General features: G+C 44.5%; 1 protein-coding gene across 1 annotated transcript in view; it reads right to left on the reverse strand.

Annotated features, from left to right (window-relative positions):
- Positions 1–1,305: 1,305 nt before the first annotated feature.
- Positions 1,306–12,876, reverse strand: part of LOC136617929 (adhesion G-protein coupled receptor F3-like) — a 31,348-nt gene continuing 19,777 nt past the window's right edge. Inside the window, exons 6-11 of the mRNA XM_066594295.1 lie at positions 10,504–10,635; positions 6,670–6,869; positions 5,715–5,897; positions 3,986–5,359; positions 1,734–1,772; positions 1,306–1,314 (exon numbers count right to left, since the gene is read on the reverse strand). Coding sequence (XP_066450392.1) covers positions 1,306–1,314; positions 1,734–1,772; positions 3,986–5,359; positions 5,715–5,897; positions 6,670–6,869; positions 10,504–10,635 — 1,937 coding nt within the window. The remainder of the gene's footprint in view (positions 1,315–1,733; positions 1,773–3,985; positions 5,360–5,714; positions 5,898–6,669; positions 6,870–10,503; positions 10,636–12,876) is intronic.

Raw genomic sequence — 12,876 nt, forward strand, 5'->3', positions numbered from 1 at the left:
GTCTATATGTTACTTGTCCTTTTCTTTTGTATCGTGAAGAAGTGTTATATGTGAGCCCACAATTTTAAAGTATACTAATAAAAGACATTTAATTTTAATCTATATCTGTGAAGGGTTTCTGCAAACAATATATAGATTTTCATACCACTGTGATTTGGTTTGTACGGTTACTATGATATCAAATGTATATCAGGTTTTTTTTTTGTTGTAGTTTTCTTGGAGATGGGGGTGACCAAAAATGTGCAATTCTGGAGTTGTTTATTTTTTATGACGTTCCTTATTTTTTGGTCTTTATTATAACTAAACGGTACCCCAAGATCGTATCATAAGGGGTCCGTTTGGGACCTCTGAACAGGGCATTTAAATGCTGCTGTTAGTTGACAGCGGGATTTTGAGGGTTAACAGCTGCGATTAGCCTCAAAGGTTCATAAGAAGATAACCCTTTTTTGTAAGTAGCTTTGGAGCTCCAACTCCACATGTTCACCAGAGGTTCCTTCAGTGCTCCTCCAGTGGTGGCAGTGCACTGCTTATGAAGTTCAGCTAAGTATAGTATATACAGTACAGCAAGTATCCCAAGTCATGGGTGTAACTTTAGGGGACGGTCAGGACATATGCCTCGGAGGTGTGTACCAGGAGGTAGCTATAAGTCCCGTGAGCTAGCCTGTGGTGACAATTGTCTACAGACCTGAGGTTATTCTCTTCCAACATCTACGAGGCTCTTGCATGCTCTCCTTGAGTTTGTTGGCTTCCCCTTGGTAGATCAATTTCCTCCCACCCTTCATAGACCTGTGGGGGTGATTTCTATTATATTGCCTCATATTTTGGGTCTGTGCAGATGTCTGGGAAAAAACTGTAAATTACAATGGGGTGTGGACAGGTAATTTCTCTATATGGAAAAGTGGAAGCTGTTGACTCTTCATAATGTGTAGTAATTAGAGATGATCGAACATGTTCGGCCCCGCCCCTTTTCGCCCGAACACCGAACTTTGCGAGTACTTCCGTGTTCGGGCGAAAAATGTTCGGCGGTCGCCGTGGCAGCGCGGGGGGGTGCGGCGGGGAGTGGGGGGGAGAGGGAGAGAGAGAGGGCTCCCCCCTGTTCCCCGCTGCTGCCGCCCGCGCTGCCACGGCGACCCCCGCCCCCCGGCGGCCCCCGAACATTTACGCCCGAACACTGAAGTGTTCGGGAAAGCCGGTGTCCGGGTGCGTAAGTGTCCGTAACGGACACGTTCGATCATCTCTAGTAGTAATGAATGTGGCATAGACCCAGGACCCTGGTTTGGCAAGCACCTTAGAGAGGAGACTTTTTCAATAAGCCTAAAGATAGTACAGAGAATATGAACTTTCAGGAAAAATGGATTCCTCAGATTTAAAGGGGTTTTTCAGGTAACGCCGTCTGTCATTGCTGGGATACACCGGGGTTGGAGCGGAAGCCATTGCTGTGTAGTGGTCAATGCTCGTAATTGCAGGCGCAGCTCTCATTGAGATCAATGGGATCTGCACCTGCAATTAAAGTGCTGGCCACTACACGGGTTCGAGTGCTGCCAGCAAAACCCCTTTGAAGGGCATGTCCACTTCTGAAAACTTGTCTAGCACATTGATTCCTTTTAGATGGGGCATGTTTCCAGTCATTATATCAACATTTGGATGGGAGCAGCTTTAGTAATGCCTGCACTGGTCTAATATAGCCTATTTAGAGCACTCATGCTGGTGCTTATTCTGTATATCAAGCTTACCTTTCTCTCTGTGATGCAAGTTAGCAGAATAAAGAAACCCTGAAACAAAAAAGATACAAAGTGTTAAAGTATAATAATTGATTACTGTATAAAATGATATATAAAATTATTTTTAATGTGATATATCTGCAATACCAGACACAACTCATGGACTACAAAGGTGGTGTTTCTGGGGAAAAAAAACTGGAAATGTCCATGCAACCCTGTTTAACCCTTAGGTGATTGTTTTAACCTATTCTTTGGTTTCTTCTATGTTATGTTACAACTTAGGGCTTAGTCACACGGGCGTTTATTGCCGCGATTTGCGCATGCGCATGCGTCCGGCGACTTTTTAAAACCATTGCTTTGCAATGGTATCGGACACATGAGCGCTTTTTATGCGCTCGTCCGATAAATTAGAGAACAGAAATCGCAGATCGCACCTATCTGCGATCTGCGATTCCTGTTCTCTTCTCTATATGCGCTCAACGGGGCCGGCGGCAGCAGCGCCGACCCCAATGAGAACATATAGAAGACAAATCATTCTTCTCTGCCACAGCTGGAACAGCTGTGGCAGAGAAGAACGATGTTTGCCCATTGAATTCAATGGAGCGGCAATACAGCCGCTCCATTGAAAGCAATGGGCTGCCGGCGTGCGCGGGGTTAATTGTCGGGAAGGGGTTAAATATATAACCCCTTACCTGCAATGCATCCTTAAATGTGAAAAAATTAAAAAAAAGGATGTTCTCACCTGCTCCCGGCAGCTGGAGATCCCGGCGGTCGGCCTGCAGTGGGTGTGAAGGAGGTGTGACTCAGGCTTGCCCCTGATTGGCTCAGCCTGAGCCAATCAGAGGCTGAGCTCAGTCACACCCATTCATGAATTCATGAATGGGTGTGACTGAGACTTGCTTCTGATTGGCTCAGCGCTGAGCCAATCAGGGGCAAGCCTGAGTCACACCTCCTTCACACCCACTGCAGGCCGACTGCCGGGATCTCCAGCTGCCGGGAGCAGGTGAGTACATCCTTTTTTTTTATTTTTTCACATTTAAGGATGCATTGCAGGTAAGGGGTTATATATTTAACCCCTTCCCGACAATTAACCCCGCGCACGCCCGCAGCGCTTGCATTCAATGGAGCCGCTGTATTGCCGGCTCCATTGAATGCAATGCGCTGGACAGCTCCGGCCCGTTTCTAATGAAACGCGGCTAGGAGCAGATTTTCGGGCGATTTTTGGGCCGATTTTTCGGCGCCGGTCACGCGATTTGCGCATGCGCATCCGTCATGCGATGCGCAAATCGCGTGAAAAAACGCCCGTGTGACTAAGGCCTTAGACTGCTTGTTACTATATCAGTATAGATCCCATAGCATTACATAGCATTATACACTGAATCGCCACTTCATTAGAGACATCCATCTAGTATCACACTGGATCTCCTTTGGTCTTCAGAACCATATAAATTCCGCATGGTGTCCTTCCACGGGTATCAGAAGACCCAGGATGTGCGAAGACAACATTCGTCACACCATTACTTCACCTCACCAGCCTGAATTGTTGAAACCTGACAGGAAGGGTTCGGCGATTCATGCTTCTTGTGCCAAATTATAACCTCCCATCAGCACGGTGCAACAGAAATCTGGATTCATCTGACCAGGAGATGGTTTTCCACTGCTTTGTGATACAATGTTTGCACTCTTTCGCCCACTGGAATCTCACAGTTCTGTTCCTCTTAGACAGCAACGACGTTGGAACTGGTTGCCAGCTGTTATAGTCCATCTATGCTAAGCAATGGCGAGTTGTGCATTCAGAAATGCTAGTTGGAGCACCAGGCTGCAGTTTGCTTGACTGTGCAGTGCTTGTTAGTCAGAATGATTCTTGGCATCCTCCTCTGACCCCTTTCGTTGATGAGTTGTTTACATCCACAGGATCCCCTTTTCATGGATGTTTTCCTTGATCACACCATTCTTAGTGTACTCTACACATGGTTACATAAGAAAACCCTACAAGGTTAACAGTGAAATCCTGTCCCCGGCTAGTCTAGCACCGATTACCATTCTGCTTTGAAAGTTGTTTGGATTGCTGGATTTCACCCATCTAAAGTGGATTCACACTGATATTGATCAACAGAAAACTTGTCACGTAGTTTTATGCTGCACTCCGGGGTCATGTTGCAAATTTCCATACAGGAAAGCTCCAGTTATGAAAAGGCTGGTGCCTCCAATAAAGTGGCCATTCAGTGTATTTCCCCATGTAAAATGGACCTTATTTCTCTTACCTGGAAAGCATTCATTGTAGCAAATCCATATGTGAATATCTGTTTGGTCAAGTCATCAAGCTCTGTCAATAGAGCAAATCCAAAGGACCAAGTCAATCCAAAAACAGGGGTTAGAACCAGAATGGCCTTCAAGATATTCTTAGCTGTATCCCTGTCTTCTGGATGGTTCTTATCAGAAACAGAAGGGCGGGATAACTTGGCAATAACAACCAGAAGTGTAAGAAAGTTGAAGACGATGATACATCCAGCTGGTACGGCAAAGGCATAGATGGCACCACTTTCTGGATTCAACCAACACAGTTTTTCATGGCTATATCTATGTTTGGGGTTGAAATACAAAAACGTGCCAACTACTATGGTGGCTGGGATCAAATATCCAGCAAGAAATGACAAGGAAACATAAACTTTCTTTCTAAGATGATGAAAGACGAAAAGTAACTGATGCAAGAGCATTGCACTCTGGGCAAAAGTCCAGAAGAATAGGGCTAGGTAGAAGAAATGGTTTAATAGGGTCATTGAGAGGCAGATAATCTTGTTGGTGATGACGGATGAAAAGGAAGAGGACAAGAAGCAGATGTCCGCACATAGTAGAGATACTGCAATGTTGACCAAGGAGATGTGTCGAAAATATGAGATGTTTGTCCTCACTACGGCCTTCCATACATACCACTCAATGAAGACACAGATACAGAGAGAAAATATGGAGACACCGAGTCCGGCAAAGGTTATTTCCTCGATGAGTGCCAAAGGTTTCACATTTATAGACATAAGAACGGCGAACGAGGTCAAGTGGCTGCAATTACAGTAGATTATATCATCATCCACTCTTGACGTGCAACCAACATCTGACCAAGCTCCGCCAGAACCTGGTAGAGAGAAGTCCCAGAAAACACAGTGTTGAGAATAGCTCTCATCTGACACGTGCATCTTGAAAGACATTAAGATATTAGAAGAAACAGAGGTTGAATCCGAGAGTTGTATAGAGGTAGACTGGACAAAGCTATTTAATTGCGAGTCATTACTTTTCTCAGTTGTATTTGGTAGGAGGTTACCGATGGTGTAGAAGACTATACTGGTGATCTTGACATTGTTGTTTTGTAGTAGTGAAGATATGGTGTACTGATCAATGGACATGCTCAGGCCAAGTTCGTTAAAGGTCTTCTTATAATCTTCTCCAGCTTGTCCCATTTCATAAGCATTGCCTTTTAATTGAATATGTTCTAGATTGATTTCAAAGGAGCCACTTTCTGCAAGAAGAAGCTGGCTAAACTGCTCTACTGACTGAAGTACTGTAGAAGCTGGTGGACTTTCGGGGGCTCTCCACATAGGTGCATTGCTGTGGTCTGTGAGGTTGCTGGCCACGCCAAGGAAACTCTAGAAGCAAAAGGAGATAAGTATTAAAGAATATAGCACATGTAACATGTACAATGTTATAGAACATATCTCCTGTTGGACCTCTATGGGAACTACCTAAAATCACAGAGGTGAGAGAAACAATGTACAGAAATGGTATAGCATCTAGCTAATGCTGTTCTGATACATCATGGAATTGATGTGAAAATGAAAGCAAAAATGTCACCATCAGGGAAGTCACTGCGATACCCAGAGGAGACCTCCAGAGTGTGACAGGCCATAAGGAGCAGAGAAGGAAAAATGCGTTTTTGCAGCCAGAGTGGCCTTTTAAAATGTCCATGGAAATGTAAAGAACAAATATACTTGGAAAACTTACGGTAACAACTTCAGAATCAAACGTGTTGTTGTGATCGGTTGATATTCTGGAGATTGTTCCCAGTATAGTGACCGCCACTGAGACATCCGCTGTGTTATCAATGAACGACTCACTACTGTTGGACATCTGTTGGATTATTTCTGGTACTTTTAGTTGAGAGCTTCCTAGACCTTCCTCCAATGTCTGCAAAGACAGCATCAAGCACAAGTCAATCTACACAATCTAATGAAAGCGTTTATAGAAATCTAACAGGGTATCACTGACGCCCCCGGGGTGCATACAATACATTGTGAATGAGGGGAAAGAAAAGTTAGATATTCATGTAGCAAACATTTTCCAGCAGTGTCCTTCTAGGTTACTTGGCATGACACATAACAGTCACTAAACGTTTTTGGTCAGTCTTTTTTGCCCTGTTGGTTCATGATGTTCACAGTTGCACAGAGCATTTCAGAGTTGCATTGGTCTTGGGCCAGACTTATACAACAGTGAGTGAGGAGACTTATAAGGCCATGCAAGCTCCTCAGGGAAATTTATGCAAGTAAGGAAGATGGAACAATACCTCTGTAGCGCCACCTATTTGCATATATTTAAAAAAAATTATTGCTGCTGGGAATCCCGATAATCTGTGGCGGAAGTGTTGAAATAATTGTTGACTTTCCCTGCAGTGCCTCTACAGGCGAAATGAAGTATTACAAAGTGCCCAATGAAAAGAATATGTTATCCATGTAATGTATGAACATATTTGGTCCTTCAAAATAAGAGATGCGCTTTGTAGCTGTTCTCCACTCCTACTATGACCCCTCTATTATAATTCCCTTATAGGGTATTTAGAAATTAGTTTTCCAGACCAGATGCATGCAATTGTTTTTTTTTTTTACAAAAGTTAGTACCAATCACCAATGCAGCAGGGTCCATTCACAAGTTGTAGTATGTAAGGTGATGATCGTGGTGGTACCTGAACACTACTGAGAGCCGTCTGTAGGATCTGGTTTATACAGTTGTCCTGTGCCATCAGCCAGACCCCATCATCTGAACAGTCCCGGGTCAGAAATCCAGATTTCCCAGAAGGGCAGGTTGCAGTGAATGACATGCCAGCTTTCGTAATATTCCAAGTCACACCGTAGTTCATGTCAACACCACAATATAGGTCTTCCACTGTGAAAAAAATCATTATAAGTCCGTAAAAATGTCACAGCAAATTTACTTTATAGGATTCTACAAGAAGAGAGATGAAGCTTCTGGGCCCATTCATGCAAAATTATCAGTCTCTAACTCCCATCTATAATGCACCACCTATAGTTGGAGGCCACTATAGCAGACAGCACGCCCACTGCCTCAGGGTCGCACTGGACTCTGACCTCTCCTTTACCCCCACATCCAATCTCTGGCCTGAACATACCAACTGCACCTCAGGAACATTGTAAAAAGCCGGCTATTCCTGACCACAGACACACTAAAGACACTCGTTGTCGCCCTCATCCATTCCAGACTTGATTACTGTAACTCACTGCTAATTGGCCTTCCCCGCACCAGACCCTCCCCACTCCAATCCATACTAAATGCGGCAACTAGACTCGTTCTCCTGTCCAGCCTTTCCCAGATGCCTCTGCACTATGCCAGTCACTGCATTGTATTACAGAACTCAATTTAAACTCCTCACCCACAAAGTTCTCCTTGGCACCATGCCACTGTACATCACCTCTCTCCTGTCCATACATCACCCATCCTGTGCGCTCCGCTCTGCCAACACAGTTAGGCTAGACGTCCCCCTAATACAAAGTTCACATGCTCACCTCCAAGACTTCACCAGAGCAGCACCAATCCTCTGGAACGCTTTACCCCAAAGCAATCCTTATTACACGGAATTTCAGACGTGCCCTAAAGATTCACCTCTTTAAAGAAGCATACCAGCTCTCCTGACTTAGTACCCCGCCTTCAAATTATGTCTATCACATACATTCCCTGCCTCCATCCCTCCTGTACCACCCCACCCTGTCCTGATTAAGCTCCCCCATGCTTTGAAAGTGCTGCAGAATAAGTTGGCGCTATACAAATAAAGATTATTATTATAAGATTATTAATTACACCTTGTATACCAATAAGAAATACATCAAAATAGTGAGAAATTGTATAATACAACAATGCATCTAACAAGGTTCATGCAAAAATAAAGAGTAGCAAAGTACTATAATATAATTTAGTACATAGAGTTGGGAGAACTGAAGCAGTCAAACACTATTTCAAGTCGTATTTTGCTAAAAGTTTGATGCAAACCCAATGGTTTGTTTCAGCCGAACCTACTAAAATTCCTCCTTCTTCATAATAATAGTACCTGAGGCTCAGAGGTTAGCACTTTTGCCTTGCAGTCCTGAGATCCTAGATTCAAATCTGACCAAGGACAACATCTGCAGGGATCTTTAAGTTTCTGCACTCATACAAACTCCATGCAGATGTTGTCCTTGGTGAGATTTGAACCTAGGACCCCAGCACCTCAACGCAACAGTACTAACCACTGTGTTTCTTCTTCTTCTTCTGGAAAGGAAGACCTTCTACTTTTCTTCTACTCCGACTCTTATTCCTTCTTCTCCCTTATCTCCTCCTCCTCTAGTGGAGCAAGACGTGGTTAGCATTGTTACCTTGCAGATTTGGGACCCTAGGTTCTGACTAAGGACAACATCTGCATGAAGTTTGTATGAATGATTGTAGAAATTGTTCGTAAACCCACATCAGATCAGATTAGAACCTAGGACCTCAGTGCTGCATCAGTACTAACCACTGAGCAAAGAAGATGACTTTCAAGACTCTTAGGTCTATTTATACGTGCAAAATTTGCACACAGCACACAGATAACAGAACCCATTTACTTCAATGGGTTTGTTCACATTTCTGTATTTTGTGCGCGCATTTCGGTTGCGCAAAAAAAAAATAAAGCATGCTCTATTTTTCTGCATATTTGCGATCAAAGGTCCCTATAGAGGTCAATGGAGAGTGCGTGAATGCACATGCAACACGCGAAAAGATGCGCAAAACAATGTGTAATTATTGTGAGGTTTTTTTTTTTTACGCTTGCAAATATGATGCGTATTTATGTGTGTAAACAAACTGCTCCTCAACCTGTGTCTTGTGTCTGGGGTCAGCCTATGGGACGCTGCAATACCTCAACCAGCCTCTAATCCCACGACAGCATATTGTAAGTAGTGCCAGCTCTTGTCTTTTATATCATCGATATACTGTACTATAATAGCCTGTCTACCCTTACCTGACCCACATATAACTTCTGAACCATACTGTGCTTCTGTACCAACTAATACTCAAGTCTCATAATAGCTGTTCGTCAAGGAAAGGGCCTCATCTACCAGCATTGCCCATCAGGCATTTCCAGTTTAGAGATAAATTCTTCCTAAAATAGAACATAAATAACTTTTGGATATCTTTAGTCCTCAACCAGACCCATTAAACTCACTGCTGGTATAAACGTACTGACCTGAGAGATGACACAAGGAACATTTTAATAGTAGTGTGCCCCTTTATAAAGGCCACACCCCTAAATACCGCCTGACGACCTGCAATCACCAGTAGTGCACAGAGCCCTTCTTCAGACCCCAAAATTAATTCCGACCTTCAAAATGTATTTAGACTTAAAACCCCAAATCAATTCAGAGCCCATATTTCAGATTCCACTGTGAGGACTCTACTTTTTACTTTTCTTCCTGCTGCATATTGTCATATCTACCCGCCATCTTCTCCTTCTACAATGTGTCCTGACAGCATGCTGAGGAATCTATCATAATCCCTGATGTCCGAGTGACACAAGTCGACAATAAGGACAAGGTTGATTATGGCTGGGATGACATTTTGCGCTGGAACCTCCATTCGGAGGTTCTGTTGCAGATCCGGCACAAAATACCAGAAGAAATTGCACTGCATGCAGCACTTTTTCTTTTGTTGCAATGCCGGGCAGCTGAGCGGAGACCCAACAGGCTCCATTATAGTCAATGGGTTCCATTCGGCGCTGGTCATTACCGTAATAAAACAGATCCGTTCGGTTAGGGGATTCCCCTTTCCTGCTCCCTGAATGGACCCCTGACACAGATGTGAAACCAACCTAATATTTTAATTTGGGAGTGGGGCCAAAGAGTTGCCTGATTTACCAGAGCGTATCTTCTTTTATTAGGGCACTCCAGAAAATTCACGTATGGAAAAAAAATCCTAACCAACCATCTTCTTAAACTAACTTGGTTTATTGTCCCAATGCATTTAAAATTAAACTATTGTGCAATAAATTGTGATTAAAAATTTTGTTTTGTTTTGTGCATACAGTTCTTATGCAAATCTATGCATCTCCATGGCAACAGACAACAAATAAACCCCGTGTGGTCTGACCTGGAGTCTTTAGCTCTTCCATCTGTTCCCTACATCTATAGAATGTGGAGACTGGCTTGGCAAATTATTAACCAGATGGGCAACTGTATTCAGATGTCCCAGTGCCGTGTTGGTTTCCACCTCATGCTCTTCTGTGCCTGTATATATGGTCCTCAAATGGAGACATTTTACTGCTACGAGGTAAAATCCTTAATTTCAGTTTTGGCCCCTGAAATGTCTCAAATTCCACACACAAGTTTACCTTACTTTCTGACAATTTAGGTCAGTATAGAGAACCTTTGCTCTTCCTTCTTCCATCTTGTACTAGAAAACTCATACTCTATGTAGCGGATGCTGGTGTTAATTCACTAGTTGTCCCATCTGGTGAAGACCCTATCCTAGGTTTTCCATGATCCAATGTACGTACCTTGAATTATGGTCACAGGGATAGAAGACTCTTTCTGCTGTCCAGCTTTATTTGTAAATGTACAAGTGTAATTAGTGTCATCAGTTGGAGTTGGAGGAGCCAACGAGTAACATCTCAAGTCCATCCTTTCACCTGCCAAGATAAAAGATTAATTTTAATTAAAAAGCTGAAGATCCACAAGTCCCCGGGCCCAGATGACTTTTCAAATGGGTATTATAAGAGGTATGCTTCCTTTCTGGTCCCCCATCTGACGTCGGTGTTCAACAGGGCGATGGATAATGATTCCTTCCTGTCTGAAATGCTGGAAGCACTGATCATTACCATACCTAAACCCGAAAAGGAGAACAAATCTCCATCCATCTTTCGCTCTGTCTCCCTGTTTAGTACTGACGTCAAAATCTATGCAAAACTACAGATCACACAACTATTCTCCGTCCTCTCCACACTGGTTCCAACAAACCAGGAGGGATTTATTCCACAGAGGTAGGCCCCCGATGGTACCCGAAGGGTCCTGGATCTAGTTAGGATGGCTGAGGGGGGTAGAATCCCCGCTCTGTTCCTGCTACTGGATGCAGTTTTTTGTGTTTTTTTGAAGGCTACATTGTAGAAGTTTGGCTCATTAAATCAGATATCCTTTCTCTGTATTCATCATCTTCTGCAAGAGTTTTTTCCTCAGGATTAGAGATGAGCAAACGTACTCGTCCGAGCTTGATACTCGTTCGAGTATTAGCGTGTTCAAGATGCTCGTTATTCGAAACGAGTACCACGCGATGTTCGAGTTACTTTCACTTTCATCTCTGAGACGTTAGCGCGCTTTTCTGGCCAATAGAAAGACAGGGAAGGCATTACAACTTCCCCCTGCGACGTTCAAGCCCTATATCACCCCCCTGCAGTGAGTGGCTGGCGACATCAGGTGTCACCCGAGTATATAAATCGGCCCCTCCCGCGGCTCGCCACAGATGCGTTCTGACAGAGATCAGGGAAAGTGCTGTCTTGCTGGAGTTGCTATAGGGAGAGTGTTAGGAGTATTTTAGGCTTCAAGAACCCCAACGTTCCTTCTTAGGGCCACATCTAACCGTGTGCAGTAGTGTGGAGGCTGCTTTTTGCAGTGTTGCACATTTTTTTTTTTGTATATCGGCCGTGCAGAGCATTGCGCCCTGCAGTAATTATACATAGTCCAGGGCCAGTAGTGGTGGTGAGGCAGGGACAGAAGACATATTTATTGAATATAGGCAGTGGGCCTTTCCAAAAACATTTAAGAAAAAAAATCTATTTGGGCTGCCTGTGACCGTCCTCAGTGTACTGGGTCTGTGCTGGGGGTAGTTGTCCTAATTCATACGCAGCCAGCTAAGTGTTACAGCAGGCTTGCGCAAAATTATTTCCTGGCTCTGTGTTGGCTGTTACATCACCGCTGTATTCCAGTCCACAGTGCAACAGTCTGCAGTTATTTTACATACTCCAGGGCCAGTAGTGGTGACGCAGAGAGAGAAGACATATACAGTGTATATAGGCAGTGGGCCTTTCCAAAAACATTTAGGAAAAAAAATCTATTTGGGCTGCCTGTGACCGTCCTCAGTGTACTGGGTCTGTGCTGGGGGTAGTTGTCCTAATTCATACGCAGCCAGCTAAGTGTTACAGCAGGCTTGCGCAAAATTATTTCCTGGCTCTGCTGTGCGTTCCGTAAGCGAAGTCAGCCTCCAACCATAGGCCAATAAGTGGCACATTTAATTACAGCGTTCTGTTTCTGCACTACTGGTAATACACCATGCTGAGGGGTAGGGGTAGGCCTAGAGGACGTGGACGCGGGCGAGGACGCGGAGGCCCAAGTCAGGGTGTGGGCACAGGCCGAGCTCCTTATCCAGGTGTATCGCAGCCGACTGCTGCGGGATTAGGAGAGAGGCACGTTTCTGGCATCCCCACATTCATCTCACAATTAATGGGTCCACGTGGTAGACCTTTATTGGAAAATGAGCAGTGTGAGCAGGTCCTGTCGTGGATGGCAGAAAGTGCATCCAGCAATCTATCGACCACCCAGAGTTCTGCGCCGTCCACTGCTGCAACTCTGAATCCTCTGGCTGCTGCTCCTCCTTCCTCCCAGCCTCCTCACTCCATTACAATGACACATTCTGAGGAGCAGGCAGACTCCCAGGAACTGTTCTCGGGCCCCTGCCCAGAATGGGCAGCAAGGGTTCCGAATCCTCTCCCACTGGAGGAGTTTGTCGTGACCGATGCCCAACCTTTTGAAAGTTCCCGGGGTCCAGGGTATGAGGCTGGGTACTTCCGGCAACTGTCTCAAGAGCTTTCAGTGGGTGAGGAGGACGATGACGATGAGACACAGTTGTCTATCAGTGAGGTAGTAGTAAGGGCAGTAAG

The sequence above is a fragment of the Eleutherodactylus coqui genome, chromosome 1 (assembly GCF_035609145.1).
Source record: "Eleutherodactylus coqui strain aEleCoq1 chromosome 1, aEleCoq1.hap1, whole genome shotgun sequence".
Classification (NCBI taxonomy): domain Eukaryota; kingdom Metazoa; phylum Chordata; class Amphibia; order Anura; family Eleutherodactylidae; genus Eleutherodactylus; species Eleutherodactylus coqui.